General features: G+C 47.2%; 1 protein-coding gene across 1 annotated transcript; it reads right to left on the bottom strand.

Annotated features, from left to right (window-relative positions):
• Nucleotides 1-276: 276 nt before the first annotated feature.
• Nucleotides 277-23,851, bottom strand: lrrc51 (leucine rich repeat containing 51). The gene is made up of 5 exons (XM_038818001.1): nt 23,665-23,851; nt 16,602-16,684; nt 7,624-7,829; nt 3,091-3,239; nt 277-547 (listed from the first exon to the last, which is right to left on the bottom strand). Exons 1-5 carry the CDS (start codon nt 23,760-23,762, stop codon nt 412-414), a joined length of 672 nt encoding a protein of 223 aa, XP_038673929.1. The 5' UTR covers nt 23,763-23,851; the 3' UTR covers nt 277-411.
• Nucleotides 23,852-23,854: the final 3 nt, after the last annotated feature.

Genomic DNA, 23,854 nt, shown 5'->3' with positions numbered 1-23,854 from the left:
AATGCCACCGCCTCCCCTATGCGCCAGCCATCAAGCACCTATCTATCCAAACCTATTTTCCAGCACTTGGTCCGGAGCCTTGTCTGCAGCTGTGGCTTTTCAAGGGTTCCTGTCTCTGTTACCCATTTGTGCTGAAAAACCTCTAAGGGAGTGAAAAGCAGAATGGGAGCGGGAGGAAAAAACACACACACACACACACACACACACACACTAACCTCGCCCTCAAGAAGGGAAAGACATTGAATAATCTTATTAATAATCAGCAGCAATCAGCAGGACTTTTTGGAATCAAATTAATTTGTAAAAGTTGCAGAGAGAGTTCCAGCATTCCTTAGTGAGCGGCTCTGCTCCAGCGGGGAATCCAGTGCCAACAGTGTGCAGGGGACAAACCCACTGTCATGTAACCTGCAATCAGTCATATTTTCTCCTTGCAACATGCTTGCGTTTGATGAATTTCTTGAAAACAGCGGCAGTTGAACGATCTTGTTTGGTGATTAAACTGTAGTCTAGTGTCTTTAACTGTGGGATAACTTCCACCACATAACTCCTTGGGGAGAAAGAGAGAGAGTGTTAAACTCTGGTACCTAGGATTCATGGACTCTTGCAGTCAAGAAGGCGGTCACAGCCTCTCAGAGTACCTGTGTCAGCTCTTTGAAAAAGCTTCCCTATTAGCTCCACTCTTTCAACAACAACAAAAAGCAACCAATATGCCACTATATACCACTGGTTTAGCACAGGGCTGGGCTGGTTTAGCACAGGGCTAAAGAGCTGGCTTTGAAAGCAGGACAGCAGCACGGTTCAATTCCCGTACCAGCCTCCCCGAACAGGTGCCAGAATGTGGCGACTAGGGGCTTTTCACTAACTTCATTTGAAGCCTACTTGTGACAAGCGGTTTTCATTTTATTTCATTTTTCATTTCATTTTCGATGTCAAATCTCCCAAATTATATCACAGCAGCATTACCAAAGTTCCTCATTGACTTGAAGCCTTAGAATGTGGGCTTTGCTGGCAGACCAGTATTTTTTACCCATCCCTAATTGCTCTCGAAGGTGAGGTGGATTCTTCCTGAACCGCTGCAGTCCATGTGGTGGGGGCAATGGTCAACAAAATGTCTTGTGGGCCACACTCCGAACAAAGATGGGCCTCTGGCCACAGGGTGCCCACCACTGTTGTAGACGGTGTACATTGCTGCCACTGTCAGCGGTGGAGGATGTGGATGGCCAAGGTGGTGGATGGGATGCCAATCAAACGGCGGCTACATCCTGGTAGGTATTGAGCTACTGGAGTTTTGTTGGAGCTGCACTCATCCAGGCAAGTATACAGCCAAGTGACTGTTGAATTTACGATTAAATCTGATCTCGCTGCTGTTTCAGGAGGTGTGCCCAAGATCATAATTTTGAATGAGAAAATATTCTCATCTCTCCCTCTGATTCTCTTGCTGATGACCTTAAACATATGTCCTCTGGTTCCTGGCCCTCCTGCAGTTTCTATTAAATCCAGAGGACAATGCCAGTCTCTCCAATCCCTAACTCCAGTCATTCATCCCTGGTATCTCTGATAAATCTCAGTGGCACCCTCTCCAAGGCCTTGACACCTTTACTGAAGTGTTGTGCACAGAACTTGATTCAGTTCTCCCGCAGGGACCTAACCAGCCATCTCTACAGGGTCAGTTTAACATCATTGCTTTTATACTCTATTCCTGTCAACAATGATCCTATTAACAAAAGGTTGCAGACTAGGGACAAGGAATTAGGGGAAAGGAAATTGGTGGGGATTACAGAATTAGTTGTGACTGCCTAAAAGTGCAGTGAAGCAGATTCAACAGTAACTTTCAGAAGGAATTTGGATAAATACTTAAAGACAAAAATGGAGGGCTCTGTGGGTGGGGGGGGGAGAGACCAGGGGGAATGGGTCTGATTGAAGTTTCAGTTAAACACTTAAGTCATAAATAAAATGGCTTGTGCAGTCTGGAATTATGACTCCTACATCCCCAACACATCAGATATCGGCTTGGACATCTACGAGTGGCTGAATGGCCATATCTTGTGTTATATCATATTCGGATTCTCAGAGACAAAGAAAGCATTTTATTTAATGATGTCTAACTATGACTATCGGAGAGCAGGGTTTTGATTGTGGATGCAATGGGGAACCGCTGCAGTCTATGTGGTGGGGGCAATGGTCAACAAAATGTCTCGTGTGCCACACTCCGAACTCAGATGGGCCTCTGGCCACAGGGTGCCCACCACTGTTGTAGATGGTTCAGAACTCCAATGAGCTTAGGCCCATGTGCAATGTGATAAATGATGAGGAATCTGTTTGAGAAAACATGAAGAAATAGCAGCATTCTCTTCTTCTTTGAAATGTGCGATAGAATCCTTTACATCCACCCCAAGTTAGCAAACATGAAAGATCGTGACAACTCGTTGTTCTTGATTATTGCTGAAAAGAGACTCTTGCCAAAGTTTTTCATCTTGCACTCCTCAGGAGGAAAAGGTCATCAATGTCCTGATGTGTGCAAAACAAAAAGCTTCGACAACGCATCCCTTCAACAATATTCAAGTTCCGTACCACCAAGTGATTTTATTATTAATTAGTCATTTTCCCTTTATCCTAATAATAATCTTTATTGTCACATGTGGGCTTACATTAACACGGCAATGAAGTTACTGCGAAAATCCCCTCGTCGCCACATTCCGGCGCCTGTTCTGGCAAAGTGTCCTGAGTGAAGACGAAAAGGTTTAAAATAGAATCCTAGAATTGGCAGCACGGTGGTACAGTGGTTAGCACTGCTGCTTCACAGCACCAGGGATCTAGGTTTGATTCCGCCCTCGGGTCACTTGTGGAGTTTGCACATTCTTCCTGTGTCTGCTTGGGTCTCACCCCCACAACCCAAAGATGTGCTGTGTAGGTGGATTGGTCGTGCTAAATTGCCCCTTGGAGAAGAAAAAATTAAATATAAAAAGAGTAGTCAGTGCCTGTCAGAAGAAGATATATTTGGTCTTGGATTCATCTGTAGTTCACTGAGAAGGGAAATTAAGTCATGTAGCTGTAGAGGCCAGAGGAGGCAGGGACTACCCGCCCAGGTACCTGTATCCTTTGGTCTGCTCCATTGGGTTACCGTGCAATGTTAGGTTCCGCAGGTTGTTCAGCGAGACCAACTTGTCCACCTCAAACAGCTCGCTAATCTGGTTGGCGTGGAGATTGAGGATCTGCAACCTGGTTAACTTCAGCAGGACCTGTCGAAAGATTAAACACGTGAGAGTCATTGGTAAAAATCTCCAAGCCAAAGTGACAGCAGCTGCACTTTATATTCAAACATTACCAGTTAATTCAATGCACTTATTCCCAATCCCTGAAAACAGCCATGCCTCTGATTCAGAACATGTGGGTTCAAGTCACCTCCCAGACACCCTCAGTGCAATGCTGAGAAACTTCTGCACTGTCTGTGCTTACTGTCTTTCAGACGAGACATCAAGCAAGGACGTGAAAGATGGTACTATTGGAAGAAAAGCAGGGAGTTCTCCCTGGTCCTTGGATCAATAGTTAGTCATCATCCAGGAAGGCTAAATCAAATGATCAGTTATCATCTCGTTGTTATTTGTGGGAGCTTGCAGAGTCCAAATTATCTGCCCCGTTTCCTACATTTCAATGGTGACTACAAGGTATAGGCTGTAAGGAATGTGAAAGGTGCTATATAATGAAATGTTTTCATTGCATTTGTTTTCTCATCACTTTTGGGCTGAAGGTGAAGAATATTGATATGGTGAAAAGAGAACCCATTCAAGTCCATTCTGTCAGCATTTCCAAGCATCTGCTTTTTGACTTGAGTTAACAAAATAAAACTTTAAAAAAATTTAAAGTACCCAATTCATTTTTGTTTCAATTAAGGGGCAATTTAGTGTGGCCAATCCACCCTATGCTGCACTTCTTTGGGTTGTGGAGGTGAAACCCACGCAAACACGGGGAGAATGTGCAAACTCCACACGGACAGTGACCCAGAGCCGGGATCGAACCTGGGACCTTGGTGCTGTGAGGCAGCAGTGCTCACCAGTGCGGCGCCCTAATAAAATAAACCTAGGCATTGTTATTTAGAAAGTAGTGCTCCCTTCTACTCTGTCCCCATCAAACATGCCCAGGACAGGTACAGCACAAGGCAGTATTACAGGACATATATCTGCTTGCTGAACAGTGGATCGTGGCAGCCGAACCCATGTCGAACAAACGGCACCTCCCCAAAAGCCAGAAGGGCCGGGTCTGGATTTCAACCCAAACCATCACCCAGTCCCTGAATATCCCTGCAGCTGATACGCAGACTGTGAATTGGACACTGAACACAATAATCTCCCAAAACAGCAGTAATAATTGGCCGGGGGGGGGGGGGGGGGCTAATGGGGACCCGAGGGGTTGCTGGCATGTGGGAAATAAATGTACAGACAACTGGGTGCTCACCTCCGGAGAATTTTTCATTAAAACAGTGAGTTGTGATCCCGAACGCGCTGCCTGACAGGGCTGTGGCAGCAAATTCAATAATAGCTTTGGAAAAGGAATTGGCGAAATCGTTCAAAGGAAACAAATTGCAGGGAAATGGGGAAAGGACAGAAGTGCGGGAATAATTCAATGTCTTTCAAAGGGCTGCAGAGGCACAATGGACTGAATGGCCTCCAATGCTGTATGAATTTTACAGTGGGAGAACTGCAGAGTTAGGAACGTCATTGACTCATGCAGTAGTTTAGATCAACAACCAAGCCAATCTGAAAATGGCACAAACTCCAATTGGATTTCTGAAGCAGTGTTTTAGGATGCAAATCAGAACATAGAACATACAGTGCAGAAGGAGACCATTCAGCCCATCGAGTCTGCACCGACCCACTTAAGCCCTCACTTCCACCCTATCCCCCTAACCCAATAACCCCTCCTAACATTTTGTTTTTTTTTTTGCACACTAAGGTCAATTTAGCATGGTAAATCCACCTAATCTGCACATCTTTGGACTGTGGGAGGAAACCGGAGCACCCGGAGGAAACCCACGCAGACATGAGAACGTGCAGACTCTGCACAGACAGTGACCCAGCGGGGAATCGAACCCGGGACCCTGGAGCTGTGAAGCCACAGTGCTAATCACTGTGCTGCCCTTACTCAACTGATGAGTTGATGCGAGTATTTAATACTGAGTGCTTTGGCATCATGTTTAATACTGTGCACCAATCAGGTCACCCAATCGTTGGAGTGATATGGTCTCAAATTTGAGTCAGTGTCAGGGAGAGAGTGTGCATTTATCATCTTCTGTTCTCTGAACGAAGGCAGGCCCTTGGCGATCATTCAACAAGCCACAGTAAACAGTTGAAACCCAGGACTCTGGGTAGGGTGAGGAGGCAGGCCCTGGGTCTACCTCAGCTTTAAAGGGGGATTGTGCTGTTCTCATTACTCTGATCTGCATGCTAGATGGGGCTGGTTTGGCACAGTGGGCTAAAACAGCTGGCTTGTAATGCAGAACAAGGCCAGCAGCATTGTTTCAATTCCCGTACCAGCCTCCCCGAACAGGCGCCGGAATGTGGCGACTAGGGGCTTTTCACAGTAACTTCATTGAAGCCTATTTGTGACAATGAGCAATTATTATTATGAGCCGAGCAGCCAACTGAGCTAACCAGACCCCCAGTGTATTTGTGTTGTGTCCTTAATTTTGTAAAACATCCCAAGGCAATTCATTGGGGCAGTATCAAATGGAAAATTGACACCAAGTCACCAAGTGAGGAGCAGCCACCAGTGGTGAGCGATTAAAATCTGAGATACGCAAGAGCAATTGGAGCAAGTTCCCAGAATTGGAGAGCTAGCTACAACAACAACTTGTTTCTCACTTTAATTGTAATATCTCAAGGCACTTTACAGGAAGATCATAAAGCCAAACCTGAAATACACAACAGAAGGAAGATGACCGACAGCTTGGTCAGAGAAGCAATGTTTCAGAGTAGAGAGGCAAGAGGAGTAGAGAAGCAGAGAGAATTTAGAGAGGGAATTCCGGAGCTCGAAATCTCAGGAAGGCGAAGGCACGGCTGTCAATGGTGGAGCGATTAAAATCAAGGTTTCCAAGAGGCCACGATGGTACAGTGGTTAGCACTGCTGCCTCACAGCACCAGGGTCCCAGGTTTGATTCCAGCTTTGGGTCACTGTCTGTGCGGAGTCTCCACGTTCTCCCCGTGTCTGCGTGGGCTTCCTCCGGGTGCTCCGGTTTCCTCCCACAGTCCAAAGATGTGCAGGCGGATTGGTTTTGCTAAATTGCCCCTTAGTGTCCAAAGGTTAGGTGGGGTTACTGGGATCGGGGGGCGGGGGGGGGGGGTGCTCTTTCCAAGGGTCGGTGTAGACTCATAGGCCAAATGGCCTCCTTCTGCATTGTTCTTAGACTCATGATTGCAGAGATCTCGGAGGGGTTTAGAGAGATGAGGAAGTGAGACCATAGAGGGATTTGAAAACATAGATGAGAATTTTAATATAAAGGAAGGCATTGTTGGACTGAGGGCCAATGTAGGTCAGGAGTAAAGTGGATGATAGGTGAATGGGACCCGACTAGCAGAAAGTTACAGAGTGCGGAAGGCTGACAGAGTATTGGAGAGTCAAGTCTGGAAGTAAATGAGTTCAGCAACAAGTGAGATGAGTAAAGATAGTGGTGAAGTCTGGCAATGTTTCAGAGGATGGAACAAGTGAGATGAGTAAAGATAGTGGTGAAGTCTGGCAATGTTTCAGAGGATGGAAGTAAACAGAATTAGTGACGGGACAAGTGCATATTTGGAAGCTCCCCTCAGGGTCATAGAACCATTACGATGCAGAAGGGTTAGGGCCAGCCTATCGAGTCTGCACTGGCTCTCAAACATCATTCCACAGGAGTCCCACTGCCCCTAACCTTGCACATTTTTTCTTTCCAGATAGCAATCCAATTCTCTTTGAATACCTCAATTAAACCTGCCTCCACCACCCTCTCTTCCAGACCCCAACTTCTAAATAAAATGCACTCCTTGTGCCAATTATTTTGAATCTGTGCCCTCTAGGTGCTGTTTTGAGTGGGGACAGTTTCTCACCCTTTACCCCCTCCTTATCCCTCAGGATCTTGAATATCTCTATCAGGTGTCCTCTCAGCCTTCTTTTCTCCAAGGAAAACAGTCACAACTGCTCCACACTAGCCTCATAGTTACAGTCCTTTATCTGTGGAATCAGTCTTGTGAATCTCCTCTGTACTCTCTCCAATGTGGTCACTAAAGGCAATGGCTTCCTGATATTTAATGGAGGACATTTCTGCTCATCCAGTACTGGATATCAGATAAGCAGTCTGCTAATTTAGTGAGAACAGGAGAGTTGGTGGTGCAATAGAGCTGGTTGTAGAAATTGATACAGGTGAGAAATAGGAAAGGGCCAAGGATAGAGCCTTGGGGGACACCAGAGGTAATGGTGCAGGAGCAGGTAAGGAGTTTGTCTCTTAAGTGATTCTCTGGTTTTGATTAGATAGATAAGAATGAAACCAGGTGAATATGAAGCTTGGCTCCTTGATTGCTGTTGAAATAGTGGCAAGTGAGAGGAGAAAGATAGATTTCACTGCAACAAAAGCTGGCCCAGCAGCACCCCAGAACCTACAGGGTCAATGCTGGGAAAGGTGTTGAAGGAGAGGTCAATCCAGAACAAACGCTCAGGTTCCACAAGCAAGGCGGGAATCAGCTGATCCAATCCAGTCATTTCACACAGCCGGTTGTGGCTCAGGCGTAGGGAACAGCTCTTCAGCTTCTTGTCGTCTGTATATTGGTTTGGTCGGAAGCCAGACCGAGGGGTCAGTTTAACACAATCTGCATAATGGAGAGAAACAGTCAAAAAGGAGTTCAAATGCCCTAGAAATAGATCATACACTAGAGACTATCGAATTACCAGTTCCCGTAACATTTGGCAGCACAAATCGAGGCCATGAAGCCCAAGAAATATGTTTTTTTTTATTTTAGAGTACCCAATTCATTTTTTCCAATTAAGGGGCAATTTAGTGTGGCCAATCCACCTACCCTGCACATCTTTGGGTTGTGGGGGTGAAACCCACGCAAACACAGGGGAAATGTGCAAACTCCACATGGCCAGTGACCCAGGGCCGGGATCGAACCAGTGAGTGAGTTTAACTTCGGCCAGTGAGTTTAACTTCGGTAATAGGGAAGATGCTGGAATCTATCATCAAGGAAGAAATTGCGAGGCACCTGGATAGAAATTGTCCCATTGGGCAGACGCAGCATGGGTTCGTTAAAGGCAGGTCATGCCTAACTAATTTAGTGGAATTTTTTGAGGACATTACCAGTGCAGTAGATAACGGGGAGCCGATGGATGTGGTATATCTGGATTTCCAGAAAGCCTTTGACAAGGTGCCACACAAAAGGTTGCTGCATAAGATAAAGATGCATGGCATTAAGGGTAATGTAGTAGCATGGATAGAGGATTGGTTAATTAATAGAAAGCAAAGAGTTGGGATAAATGGGTGTTTCTCTGGTTGGCAATCAGTAGCTAGTGGTGTCCCTCAGGGATCCGTGTTGGGCCCACAATTGTTCACAATTTACATTGATGATTTGGAGTTGGGGACCAAGGGCAATGTGTCCAAGTTTGCAGATGACACTAAGATGAGTGGTAAAGCGAAAAGTGCAGAGGATACTGGAAGTCTGCAGAGGGATTTGGATAGGTTAAGTGAATGGGCTCGGGTCTGGCAGATGGAATACAATGTTGACAAATGTGAGGTTATCCATTTTGGTAGGAATAACAGCAAACGGGATTATTATTTAAACGATAAAATATTAAAGCATGCCGCTGTTCAGAGAGACTTGGGTGTGCTAGTGCATGAGTCACAGAAGGTTGGTTTACAAGTGCAACAGGTGATTAAGAAGGCAAATGGAATTTTGTCCTTCATTGCTAGAGGGATGGAGTTTAAGACTAGGGAGGTTATGTTGCAATTGTATAAGGTGTTAGTGCGGCCACACCTGGAGTATTGTGTTCAGTTTTGGTCTCCTTACTTGAGAAAGGACGTACTGGCGCTGGAGGGTGTGCAGAGGAGATTCACTAGGTTAATCCCAGAGCTGAAGGGGTTGGATTATGAGGAGAGGTTGAGTAGACTGGGACTGTACTCGTTGGAATTTAGAAGGATGAGGGGGGATCTTATAGAAACATTTAAAATTATGAAGAGAATAGATGCGGGCAGGTTGTTTCCACTGGCGGGTGACAGCAGAACTAGGGGGCATAGCCTCAAAATAAGGGGAAGTAGATTTAGGACTGAGTTTAGGAGGAACTTCTTCACCCAAAGGGTTGTGAATCTATGGAATTCCTTGCCCAGTGAAGCAGTTGAGGCTCCTTCATTACATGTTTTTAAGGTAAAGATAGATAGTTTTTTGAAGAATAAAGGGATTAAGGGTTATGGTGTTCGGGCCGGAAAGTGGAGCTGAGTCCACAAAAGATCAGCCATGATCTAATTGAATGGCGGAGCAGGCTCGAGGGGCCAGATGGCCTACTCCTGCTCCTAGTTCTTATGTTCTTATGAACCTGGGACCTCGGTGTCGTGAGGCAGCAGTGCTAACCACTGCGCCACCGTGCTGCCCTCTAAGAAATATGTTGGCCCACTCTCCCCCCATAGCTTTATATCAATCTCAAACTATTCCCAATCCACCTGCATCAATCCCAAACTAATCCTGCTGCCCGTAGCGACCCCTGATAAACTAGATAGGGTGGCAGTGGGTGATGAGCAGGACCCTCACAAGGGGAAGGTGACAGAGAAAGGGCAGCTGTGAATACTGTTCCTGTGGGGATGGAGGACAGACATAGCCTTGCTGAGTGGTGCATTGCAGGGTTTCAGGAATCACAGGAAAGGTCCAGCAACTATTAATGTGCTCCCACATCTTGGAATTCTGTCAGGTAATGCACCATGATGGGTTCAGAATGGAGGAGGCCATGCTGCTCATGCCACCATCGCTCAGGGTGTTGTGTGCATGAGCCCCTGCATTGAGAGTGGCCAACCTCTTGAAATGAAATGAAATGAAAATTGCTTATTGTCACGAGTAGGCTTCAATGAAGTTACTGTGAAAAGCCCCTAGTCACCACATTCCGGCGCCTGTTCGGGGAGGCTGTTACGGGAATCGAACCATGGTGCTGGCCTGCCTTGGTCTGCTTTCAAAGCCAGCAATTTAGCCCTGTGCTAAACAGCCCCTCGGGCTGTAGGGCTATATGTGGCAGCAGATGGAGTGACTGCAGGAAATCACTGATGTTCACAGTGCATTCCACAATCTGGAGCCTTGGCAGTTTGGGTGCTGATGGTGCAGGGCCGCAGCGGTGCAGGGGCGCGTTGAAGGGATAGCAGCTGCACCCCTGCTGGTGGCCCTTCCAGCCATCCAAAGAACTAGCCCATGAGTGAAGCAGTTACTGACGAGGGCGAGGGGTCACCTCTCACGGGGCATCACAAGCCCCCTTTGTCCCTCTGACAGTGGCAACATCTGTGCATTGACAAAGGCTGGCTCTGTAACAATGTAGTGCAGCAGCCTCGGGGAGGGATGATCCCATGGACACCTCGACAAAAAGGACAACCCGATTTGCATTTCATTCTCAAGCCGAGGCAAGTGAGCAGCCTGCATCCAATTCTTACGAGGCCGTAAGGGGAGCTTTGTGTAGAAGTAGTCACGTGCAGAAGCCACTGCTTGGGGCAAATTGGGTCCCTGGGGCGTTTTCTACCTGTAACTGTTGTCTTGATGAGCATCACGTCACTATTGAAACATGTAGGGCAGCATGGTGGTGCAGTGGTTAGCACTGCTGCTTCACGAAGCCACAGTCCCAGGTTCGATCCCAGCTCTGGGTTACTGTCGTGTGGAGTTTGCACATTTTCCCCGTGTTTGCGTGGGTCTCACCACCACAACCCAAAGATGTGCAGGCGAGGTGGATTGGCCACGCTAAATTGCCCCTTAATTGGAAAAAATGAATTGGGTACTCTAAAATTAAAAAAAATATTGAAGCATGAAGCCAATCGCATAAACATCCTTTTATTAAATTGTAAAACAAGAAAAAAGGGACGAGTGGTGACGGAGAGAATGGTTCCCTGTGATGGTGAAACCTCTGGAAGATGTACTCCCTTCACTGTGGCCACTAGGGCAGGTCAGAAGCTGGGAATCCTGCGGTGAGTAACTCACCTCCTGACTACCCAAAGCCTGTCCACCATCTACAAGGCCCAAGTCAGGAGTGTGATGGAATACTCTCCACTTGCCTGGATGAGTGCAGCTCCAACACAAGCAGCTCAACATCATCCAGGACAAAGCAGCCCCGCTTGATTCTTCCCCCTTCCACAAACATTCAAACCCTCCACGACCGACGAACAGTGGCAGCCGTGTGTACCATCTACAAGATGCAATGCAGTAACTCATCAAGATTCCAGCACCTTCCAAACCCACAGCCACCACTACCTAGAAGGACAAGAGCAGTAGATACCTTGGAACCCCACCACCTGGAGGGTCCCCCCCCCCCAAGTCACTCACCACCCTGACTTGGAAATCGCCGTTCCTTCACTGTTGCTGGGGCAATATCCTGGAACACCCTCCCTAACCGCACTGTGGGTGTACCTAAACCTCAGGCACTGCAGCAGTTCAAGAAGGCAGCTCACCACCACTTTCTGAAGCGCAACTAGGGATGGGCAATAAATGCTGGCCTGAGCAGTGACGCCCACATCCGTTAAATGAATTTTTAAAAAAGTAAGAGTTTGCATGTTCCAGGCTGCGTCTTGAATGAAAGTGCGAGCAGAGGGTGAGCTGGAGACTTTGCCGTTCCTCCTGGGTCAGAGGGGCCCACTTGAGTTGTGTCAGAATCAGATGATCCCCGACATCGATAACATCTGATGAGATTGAGTCTGTGCTGGACCAGATCACCTCCCTGTGCAGCTGAGGCACGGTTGTGTTCTGCATCCAAACCCTTCACTTCTTCTTCTACATTCTGCTCCTTACATAGAAACATATATAGGAGGAAGAGGCCATTTGGCCCTTCGAGCCTACTCCGCCATTCATTATCATGCCTGATCAAGTTCAATAAAAACCCTGATCCCACCTTCCCTCCATATCCCTTGATCTCTTTAGCCCCAACAGCTATATCTATTTCCTTTTTGAATTCACACGTTTTAGCCTCTACTACTTTCTGTGGTGGCGAATCCCACAGATTCCCCGCTCTCTGGGTGAAGAAATTGCTCTTCACCTCAGTCCTAAAAGGTTTACCCCTTATCCTCAAACTCTGACCCCTAGTTCTGGACTCCCCACCAGAAATGTTCTTTCCGAATCTATCCTAATTCTGTTAGAATTTTATAAGATTCTATGAGATCCCCTCATATGAGACAGAACACTGGCAAATGGAATTCAACCCTGAAAAGTGTGAGGTGATACATTTTGGGATAACTAACAAGGCAAGGAAAGAAACAATGAATGGTAAGGACCCTACTAGAGGGACCTTGGGGTACATATCCATAGATCCTTGAAGGCAGCGGGACAGGTAGATAAGGTGGCGTATGGGACACTTGCAAGAGCAGTGTACCACCAAGATTGCAACATCTCTTGACAAAGATTCACGGTTATGATGTGAGATTAGGTACAAGCCAGGCAAGTTGCTGATCACATTGGATACTCTTAGCAGATTGCCTAGCCCAGTGAAAACAAAAAGATCTATAAGTTCACTTAATTGACATTGAACTTGAAGATTATCTCCAAATAGATTTGGTACATTTTGAGCAACGCATATGCCAACAGCTGAAGAAGAAATGGCGAAAGAATCGACACTACAGAAACTGTGGAAAGCCATCATTGAAGAATGGCCTGATTCAATTCAACATGTCCATGAGAACATGAGACTATTTTGGCCTTACTGGACAAGCTCTCCTAGGGAGTCATTTTTAAAGGCAGGAAAGTCAATGTCGGAATCTTTGTGACCCGATATTCTTCAGCAACTTCATCACTCACACATGGGCACTGATCAGATGAGAAGACTCACCAGAGTGACAGTCTATTAGCCAAATATGAACAATGACATTGAAGTTGTTGTCAAGAAGTGTGAGGCATGTCAAGAGCATATGCCAAGTCAACATAAAGAACCACTCATTCCATGTGGAAGTTCCTATCCGTCCTTAGTCCAAAATCACATCCAATCTCTTTCACTTCCATGGCACTGACTTCATCATCAAATATTTCAATCCTAGGGAAGAGAATCAGAGTGAGGGTGAAGAATTGGGGAAAGTGAATAGTTTCAAGCATTTGGTCAGTGGTGGGAGAAGATGGAAATAGAAATTATGCAATGGATTAGCTTTGGTAGAAGTGCAATGGAGTATAATGTGATAGAAAATTATCGCTAAAATTGAAGGGAAGAATCTATAAGACAGTTGAGAGACCACTCGTTATAAAGTGCTGAAACTTGGGCATTAGTAAGAGAACACAACTGGATACCAATTAGATGCAGATCCCGAGATGGATATGTGGAGTAATAGAACTCCATCTACAAGTTTGCTGACGATACGACCATAATGGGCCGGATCTCGAATAGCAACGAGTCAGAATACAGGAGGGAGATAGAGAACCTAGTGGAGTGGTGTAGCGACAACAATCTCTCCCTCAATGCCAGTAAAACTAAAGAGCTGGTCATTGACTTCAGGAAGCAAAGTACTGTACACACCCCTGTCAGCATCAACGGGGCCGAGGTGGAGATGGTTAGCAGTTTCAAATTCCTAGGGGTGCACATCTCCAAAAATCTGTCTTGGTCCACCCACGTCAACACTCCGACCAAGAAAGCACAACAGTGCCTATACTTCCTCAGGAAACTAAGGAAATTCGGCATGTCCACATTAACTCTTACCAACTTTTACAGATGCACCATAGAAAGCATCCTATCGGGCTGCATCACAGCCTGGTATGGCAACTGCTCAGCCCAGGACTGCAAGAAACTTCAGAGAGTCGTGAACACCGCTCAGTCCATGACACGAACCTACCTCCCATCCGTTGACTCCATCTACACCTCCCGCTACCTGGGGAAAGCGGGCAGCATAATCAAAGATCCCTCCCACCCGGCTTACTCACTCTTCCAACTTCTTCCATTGGGCAGGAGATACAGACGTCTGAGAACACACACGAACAGACTAAAAAACAGCTTCTTGCCCACTGTCACCAGACTCCTAAATCACCTTCTTATGGACTGACCTTATTAACACTACACCCTATATGCTTCATCCAATGCCAGTGCTTATGTAGTTACATTGTATATCTTGTGTTGCCCTATTATATATTTTATTTTCTTCCCTTTTCTTTCCATGTACTTAATGATCTGCTCGCAGAAAAATACTGTTCACTGTACCTCAGTATACGTGACAATAAACAAATCCAATCCAAAAGGATATCAGGAACCAGCAGATCAGGGAGTCAGTGAAGATCGTGGGATCCCCGGACCCTTTGGTGGCGATATTTGGTGTCTCCGAGAAGCCGGAGCTCATGGAGAGGAAGAAGGCCGAAGTCTTGGCCTTCACCTCTCTGATTGCACGGTGGTGAATTTTGCTGGAGTGGTGGTCGGCGCTGCCACCGAGGGTAGCGGCTTGGTTGGGTGATCTGTACGACTTCCTGCAATGAGTTAAGGGGCTCTTCAGAGGGGTTGGAGGAAAGGTTGGGGATGTTTGTGACCTTGTTTGAGGGACTGTTCGTCGTGGGGGAGTGAAAAAGGGGAAAACTCTGTACAGACTCTATAGTTGATTGTTGGGAAGCATGTTTCCCAGGTGTTTGTTCGCTGTAACCTGTTTTGATACATGTTTGGAATAAAATACATTTAAAAAGACAATTGTGGGATCATTGAAGAAAATAACCGAGAAGTGTTGAAAAATGTATGGTCATTGGTTTCTTGACTACTGCACTCTATCTGGTATCTGTACACTCAGTGCTGATAGGGAGGGGACATTGAAGGAACGATGATACCGCCTAAGCCACGATGTGTGTGGTTGAGAGATGAACTTGTAGGTGGTAATGGCGCCTTGCATCTGCATGCTTTGTCCTTTTAGGTGGTAGAAGTCACAGGTTTGGAAGGTGTGTCAAAAGAGCCTCAGCTGACCCGATTACACCAGTCTCCCTGGGGCAGCCATGACTGCCTCTCTACTGTGCATCTTCCTCCATTGACCTAGTCTGCCCCTGACAATTTATGCAGCCCTTGCACCTCCATCAAAATCAGTAATTTTGTGAGGGCCACGAAGAATCCAGCACGCGTTTTCAGGATACAAAGAAATAACATTTATTTACAATAACACATATATACAACAGCAGCAACTTCCCTTGCTGCTCACTCCTCTCTCTGCTGGTTCCAAACTGGCCAGCTCTATTTATGCAGGGAATCTGCTAATGATTTCTCCACCCCCTTCATTGGGGAAGCTCATACTCCCATAGGATTGTGGGATTGTCATTAGTCCGCAGCCAATGGTAAGCAGGCAGGTTATAACAAGTAACAAATTCAAACTGCAAATAATTTGTCATTTCACTTCTGGCATGAACATTTACATAAAAACCTTGGATTTCCTTTTATATTGCTCCTCAGAAATTCCTTCCTTTCTCTGCCTTTGATAATCGTTTTTCCATTCAATATTTGGATAGTTCACATCTCACATTATCAATACTCTATGGTCCTCTTCCATCCCTTTTGAGTTCTCTGTCTGGAGGCAAGTCCCAGCCATCAGGCCATGATCTCCATCACGGCCCCGGGTTGGGCAAGGAGGCAAGTCCGAAATCCACCCCAGCTGGAATGGGGATTGCATCATGTGTTGTTGGCTCCAATCTGGTCCACACGGACTGTCCAACCACCTGAGCTAACTGGTCCCTCCAAAGGAGTCCGAGTTGCTGAGGTAACGTACACTTTTACACACATGTTGTAGCCTGGATCTATGGATTGTGATAGGTTCCAATTTATTTCCATCACACTCTTACCCCCTGTCATTGGTGTGTTGAGGATTTTGCAGGTTATCGCTTGTCAGCCTTTTGGCTAAGATCGAGCGTGATATCAGGTGTGTCCCTCTTGTGGGGACCATGAATTGGATTCAATTTGAATTGGTTTTTGGAGCAGGCAAAGAGATGGATTAGAGGTTTCCCCCTGTACACTCTGTGCTTTGGCTTTGCAATTCTGAGACAGGAACTTTAAAAACAAGGATTTTGCAGGTTAATGTTCAACCTGTTTGGCCGTATTACGAACAAACCTTGAATGGCAATCAAATCCTGAACTTGAACAGAATTTCTGGCTCAGAGGCAGGGACGCTAACTAAAAGGCCATAAGACTTCGGAATCTTTCTTTCCCTAACTTTCCTGAACATCTCATACCCAGGAATAATCACCTTTTTAAGGCAGGTCTCTGGTATCACCATATGACATTCCCAAATGGTTATTTGTGCCTGCAGCTTATGGACCTTGTGAACACCTTTTGTGCATTTATACACAAGACATTGCAAACATCTTTGTATTGTCTATGACCCCATCTGATTCTGTATTATTTCTAATGAGCAAAATGAACCGAGGGGCTATTGAAACTATAAAGTAGTGTTTTTGTGAAGATTTATAGATAGACATCACCAGATAAAGTTTCCAGATTTCTGAAGGAATAATCCACAATTGGACCATACAAGATGGAATCGAACTCTCGTGTTAGAATGGACCTGTGGGAATAAAGTGCAAATAAATTACTGATGTGTACAAATTAAGGGGTAGGAGGGTGCAGGGAGGAGAAATCATATAATTTGACAAAGTCATCGGACTCGAAAAGTTAGCTCTTTTCTCTCCCTACAGATGCTGCCAGACCGGCTGAGATTTTCCAGCATTTTCTCTTTCGTTTCAGATTCCAGCATCCGCAGTAATTTGCTTTTATTGGATTTAACTATGCAGGGTAGATAGATTTGACCCCTATACCGTACTCAGTCATCATGGTATTATCCATCTTTTTTTTAGCTGATGGGACTGGCTGGCTTTCTTCTGTCCTGTAACCATTTTATGAGCTTAAAAAAAAATCTGTCAGCCTAACATCCAATGAGCAACAGTGAACACGCAGGAGGCTAATCCGGGCACTGTGAATGATTGAAGTTAATTGGAAACAAAATCTGCAATTACATTTTTTCGAAGTAAACAGGCTGAACTTGAATGGAATTGGCTTCTGTTGTTGAATAGTTTCTCAACACCCTGTGCCGACAACAACTTGCATTATCTTTATGCCCCACAGAACAAAATAGCCAAAGAGGGCGTTTTGACATTGTGATCACTGGCACTCCAGAGACCCCAGGCGAAAGCTCTGGGGACATGGGTTCAAATCTCACCCTGGTAGCTAGTAGAATGTAAATTCAATTACTAAATATGGAATCTGTAATCGTGCCTACAAATGACTCCAGGCGCACAGCAATGTGGTCGACTCTGAACTGACCTCGAAGGGGCAACACCCGCAGCCCATGACAGAATAAAGAAAAAAAAAGTGGGAATCCGCACAGAAAGAGGCTACTCAGTCTGTTAACCCTGTACTGGCTATTTGAAAAAGTTGTCCTTTTAGTCCCTCACATCTTTTCTCCTTCAAGTACATATCCAATTTCTGTTTGAAAGTTTCTGTTGAATCTGCTTCCATCACCGTTCAGGCAGCGTGTTCCAGATTACAATTCACTGTGTGTAAAAAAAAACAACATCCCACTTCGGATTCTTTGTCTCAAGAGCCATGTGTGTTGGTTTCTATCCCTTTTGCCGGTGGAACGTTTGTCTTTATTTATTCGCTAGGTAGTAAAACACAGTGTGATTTTGAACACCCTATCAAATCTAACTTGAGTTTTTTTTTAAATGTTATGTTATGAAAGTAATAAATAAAACCAGAACCGAATAAAATTCAATTCACAGCTCCCTCTCTTCATGGTTGGAAGTCTCATATGAAAGAGAAGGCGCAGTCCTTAGAATCACCAAATCTGTGTGATACCTCATGACAATCTTTTTATAATCTTTATTAGCGTCACAAGTAGGCTTACATTAACACTGCAATTAAGTTACCGTGAAATGCTCCTGGTCGTCACACTCTGGCATGTGTTCGGGTACACGGAGGGAGAATTCAGAATGTCCAAATACCTAACAGCAGTCTTTCGGGACTTGTGGGAGGAAACCGGAGCACCCGGAGGAAACCCACGCAGACACGGGGAGAACGTGCAGATTCCACACAGACAGTGACCCAAGCTGGGAATCAAACCCAGGTCCCTGGTGCTGTGAAACAACAGTGCTAACCACTGCGCTAACCAAAGATGTGCAGGTTAGGTGGATTGGCCAAGATAAATTGCCCTTAGTGTTGGGTGGGGTTACTAGGTTATGGGGATAGGGTGAAGGTGTGGACTTGGGTAGGGTGCTCTTTCCAAGAGACGGTGCAGACTCGTGGGGCCGAATGGCCTCCGACTGCACTGTAAATTCTATGATATAGAACATACAGTGCAGAAGGAGGCCATTCAGCCTGTCAAGTCTGCACTGACCCATTTAAGCTCTCCCTTCCACCCTATCGCTGTAACCCAATAACCCCATCTAACCTTTTTGGTCACTAAGGGCAATTTATCATAGCCAATCCACCTACCCTGAATGTCTTTGGACTGTGGGAGGAAACCCACGCAGACACGGTGAGAACGTGCAGACTCCGCACAGTGACCCAGCGGGGAATTGAACCTGGGACGCTGGTGCTGTGAAGCCATAGTGCTACCACTTCTGCCCGAATATATTTTATATTTGTGACAATAATGTTATTAAAAGCAAGGTTGCAGTAATATTACTAAATGTTAATGTAACCAGACTGTGTGTCTAAGATGAGGTTATGATTCATTCCAACCACTTGGTTACAGATAAAGTGCTAATGGGATAATGGGATATTGTTTTGACTGCTGGAGATTCCCTTGAGTAGATAATTTGAGGTCCATATTTAGTCCTACATAAGCATGTCATATGACATCTTAGTGGGATAGATGATGTAATTAATGGGAGGAACCAGGTCTGTATGTAGTTTTGCAGTTTGCCATAGGATGCGAGTCTGACAGGACAGAAGGATTTTAAGTTGAACAGCAGTTTTGCCATATGCTGTTAGGTTGAGCAGAAGTGTATTGGTTCTGCTCCTGAAAGGATGTCTCTCTCCAGAAGTCTCTACACAACAAAGCAAGTAATCGGATTGTTAAATTTATAAGTGCCATTTGAACAGTATTGAGTTGCTGAATTGGAGTTCGTAGCAGGTATAGATAGTAAGTTGAAATTTTCCTTGCGTTTAAGAACTGCTTAACTGATCATTCTAAAGCTATTTGCTTTGTAATGTTAATACGGTTAATTTTGTGCTTAAATTAAAGTTTGTTTTAATATAATGCGGCGTCAGTGGCCAGCACTGCTGCCTAACAGCGGCAGGGACCCAGGTTCGATTCCAACCTCAGGTGACTGTGCGGAGTCTGCACGTTCTCCCCGTGTCTGCGTGGGTTTCTTCTAGGTGCTCCAGTTTCCTCCCACAGTTCAAAGCTGTTCAGGTTAGGTGGATTGGCCATAATAAATTGCCCCTTAGGGTGGGGTTGCAGGAATAAGGCAAGGGAATGAGACTGGATCGGGTGGTCTTTCGAAAGGTTGTGCAGACTTGATGGGCCGAATGGTCTTCTGCACTGCAGAGGTTCGGTGATTATGTGATAAGAGATATCTACTGGTTAGTCATCACTCTAGGGTGACGTATTCTTTCCGCAGTTTTACAAACTAAAATTGTGTGGGGTTTTCTTCCCCAGGATGTCCCAGAATGCCATGAACAACGCCGCGGCCAGCTCGTCCAGCCCTAGGGTTTTGCCCCTCAAGGGCACTGGCCAGCTCCCCCAGACTTGTAGGGGTATCAAGCCTCCCAGCGCCCTCCGGTAGGTCCTCCCATAAAACTTAGCAAACATCCTCACTGGAAGGATCCGGGGAGCAAAGGGCGCTGGAGAAGCTTCGGATTTGGGCCCTGACCTCCTCCGGATCCTGCGCCTATTCAAGGAGGAGAATAATGGGGAGCCGCGGTCCATGTTGGTGAGGATCTGGCGCAGGACCCGACAAGTTGCAGGTACCGCAGCACGCCCTTCTCTCAGCACACCGGGCCAGGTCCTCATCGGGTAGACTGAGACGTGACTCCAGATCGAGCACCTCCTTGACCCTGGATTTCTGCTTTTTTGTCGACCCCCTCGCATACTCTGGACAGAAGCTACGCACGCGAGTCTTGCGAACGTCCCACCAGAGCCTCAAGGAGAGGAAGCTTCCCCGCTTCCTTCTCTAGCTGGTCCAGAAACAAAGAAATGAGCCCAGGAACCGCTCATCCTCCAGCAGCAAAATGCCACGGACCGCAACTGAGCGCGAGACAGGGCGAGCCCCGCCAACACCAGACAGTGATCCAAGCACGGCACCTGCTGCACTGAGGCTGTCGGGACATGGGGCAAGTATGCTCTTGAAATGTAGAGGCAGACGATTCTGCCTGCTCCAATCCCCAGGCCTCACAAAGGTGAAGGTGCTGGAGCCAGGATGGAGAGTCCGCCAGACGTCCACTAAGTCAAAGAACCCGACCAGATTCTTTTAATTCACCACCACACAAGAGCTGCACTGGATACCGAGGCGGTCCTTTGTTCTGAGGGTGCAATTAACACCCCTCCCAGGATGATAAACTCACCCGCGGTGATGATGCCAAGTTGAGTGGTCACTTGCTCAAAGAAAGTAATCTGCTGCTGGCCAGCCTGGGGAGCGTAAACAATCTCAAAGTAAACAAGCCCCCTTCACTGACAGTCAAGTACAGCAACCAGCCTGGCACTGGCTCCTTAACCCCCAAAATCTCCAGCTAAAGATGTGGGACCAGGATAGCCACACCGCCTAACTGGGAGGTTAGGTGATCTATGTAGACCCCCCCACCACCACTCCTGGTGCCATGTGACTTTGTCTCCCGGAAGGGTGTGGGTTTCTTGTAGGAAGCATGGCTCATACTTCCTGTACCGGAGGACAGAGAAGCTCTGGAACCTGCGGAGCACGTCCCTGCTGCCATTGATGTTGAGGCTGGCTATGGTCACCTCCATGTCAGTAGTAAAGTGCCACCTTCACCTTTTTAGTGCTTGGAAAGGAGCGTGTGCCCCTCTGAAGTCCAGCGAGGAAAGACTTCAGCCAGCGCTGCTCAGTCACATCTGCTTCGTCCCACCTCTTTAATGTAGGCATGGGAAGACTTAAGGAGCTGCGCCATGCCCCACCACCGGTCGAATGCCAACTACACTCTGTTTCGGCGACCACGGTTGGCATATAGAAAATCCAGCATATAGGAATTCCCCTCGGGGGATGAGGGACGACTCGGTGTTGGGCACAAGGGATTCTATCCCTTCGCTACGATGGACTGAAGATCATCCCCATGCTCACCGAACAGCTGTCCTCCTCTGGGCAGCCGCCTTCTGGGACCAAGTCCCCCGCCACATTGAACCTGGCGGACGGCACGGTCCCACCAACTAGCCCTGGGTCTGCCTCGATCGTAGACAGACGGGTTCCTCGCGGTCTCCTCTCAGGGAACTGGGCCAGAGGGAGGCAGTCGCTCCGACACCCGTTCCGCTTGCGAAGCGGGCCACTGGACAGATCCGGGAATAACTCAGGGAAAAGCTCCAGAATGGAGATGTGGGCTTTGTCGTTTGTATTAGATTGGAAAATAGATAATGGGGAGTTTTAGGAGAAAGGTGAGGTGGAACAATGTATTCTTCTCCCCCCTAGGAAGAAGGAAAGGAAGGAAAAAGAGAATAAGGGACATAGTGGGATTGGGATAGCGCCACAAGAGGGTAAGGTGCCGTAGATGAATTGGGTGCCTGAGGTGGAAACTCCTGTGAAACTGGAGCGTGAGAGAAGAGTTTTTTTAAAATTTAGAGTATCCATTTTTTCCCCCTCATTAAGGGTCAATTTAGCGTGGCCAATCCACCTATACTACACATCTTTGGGTTGTGGGGGTGAAACCCACGGAGACACAGGGAGAATGACCAAACTCCACACAGACACTGACCCAGGGCTGGGGTTCTAACCCGGGTCCTCAGCACTGTAGTTCCAGTGCTAACCACTGCGCTGTCCGGGTGGGAGGATAGTTGAGCACAAGCAGATCTTCAGCCAAAAACACAATCCGTGTTCCCACCCTGGAATGACCACACCAATGTACGTAGGCGCTGGTTTGCGATGTCTTCAGCCCAAGTAGGGCTCAACAAAAAACACAGTCCGTGCTGCCACCCTGGAATGACCAACCAATGGAGTCTGACGTCTTCCTTGCAGAAAGAGGCTGCCAGTGTATGGGCTTTCAGCCTGGGAGGGGCTCAACAAACACGGTCTACTGGATCCCCCTGTCCTGGAACAAGCACACCTGATGGAGGAAGGATGGCTTTGTCCTTGTTGAGGCATTTGTTGATAGCTGGGAGAACCGGGCCAGACAGGGCCCTCAGCCGTCCACAGGGCGGCAGGGTAGCACAGTGGTTAGCACAGTTACTTCACAGCTCCAGGGTCCCAGGTTCGATTGCCGGCTTGAGTAACTGTCTGTGCGGAGTCTGCACGTTCTCCCCATGTCTGCGTGGGTTTCCTCCGGGTGCTCCGGTTTCCTCCCACAGTCCAAAGACGTGCAGGTTCGGTGGTTTGGCCACGCTAAATTGTCCTTAGATTAGGTGGGGTTACTGGGATAGGGTGGAGGTGTGGACTTAAGTGGAGTGCTCTTTCCAGGAGCCGGTGCAGACTCAATGGGTCGAATGGCCTCCTTCTGCCCTGTAAATTCTGAGTCCAAAGGCCTCTACTCCCACCTCAGTGTTGAAGTCACCTTCTTATTGTCTTTCTCTCCTTTCTTCCCTCACCTCTCCTTCCTTCAGGTAGCTCAGCAGCAACCAACACTGGAAACAAGCAACAAACTGAACAATAGCAACAGAGAGAGCAGCAGCCACTCTCCACCACAGGAACCTCACAACTCCAAAGACTGCACTGGGGGTGCTGGCTTTGGATTTGAGGGATTGCCCCTGAAGTGTCCAAAGATTAGGTGAGGTTACAGGGATAGAGCAGGGGAGTGAGCCTGGGTTGGGGTGCTCTTTTGTAGGGTGGCAGATTACTCTTTCTGCTGTATAGGGACCATGAAGCAAGTCCACTACTATCTGAAAGAGAAAAAAAAAAGAGAGGAAAACCCAGTCATACAATGAAAAGGAAACAGAAGAGTTTACAGTGTGAAATTGTCGGACTTAATGCTGAGTGCAGAAGGCTGTAAAATGTCTAATTGAAAGATGAAGTGCTGTTTTTCAGTATATCACAGGGGATAAACCATTGAGTGGTCACTTTTCCTAGTCCATTGTCAAGACGCTCACCATTGGCATCATGGCGTTGCCTGGGGCAACGGAGCACTGGCCGCGCGCTGCCCGGGGGGGAATGTAGTTCCGCCTGCCGCGCCACCCAGCCACATATCCCTGAAAAGAACTACAGCCCTCGGCGGCCCATGCGCGGCCCCGGTGGCCTTCGGAGTAAATTTGAGGTGACTTATTTCTCCCCCTCCCCAGTTGCCGAATTTCCGCGCACGCTTCAACCGTTCGTGTTTCACTCACAAAAGCAAAGCATAAGTTACCGGTGAGCGGGAGGGGAGAACTAACAGGATTCAAAGCGAGACACTCACCCGGCGATATCACGCGACGTCGACGGTAGGGTATTTTGCTCCTGGAGGTCCGCAATCCAGCTCAGGACATCTGGGGACACCGCCTCTTCGGATAACATGGCGGCTTTCTCTACACCGGCGGCGTTCCTGACGCAGCGGCCACCATGGCGGCTGGCACCGCTTGTTTGCGCGTGACCTCATCACGCTCGTA

This window comes from Scyliorhinus canicula, chromosome 14 (assembly GCF_902713615.1).
Source record: "Scyliorhinus canicula chromosome 14, sScyCan1.1, whole genome shotgun sequence".
NCBI lineage: Eukaryota > Metazoa > Chordata > Chondrichthyes > Carcharhiniformes > Scyliorhinidae > Scyliorhinus > Scyliorhinus canicula.
Note: the sequence above shows the minus strand (reverse complement) of the source record. Positions and strands in the feature narration are given on the sequence as shown.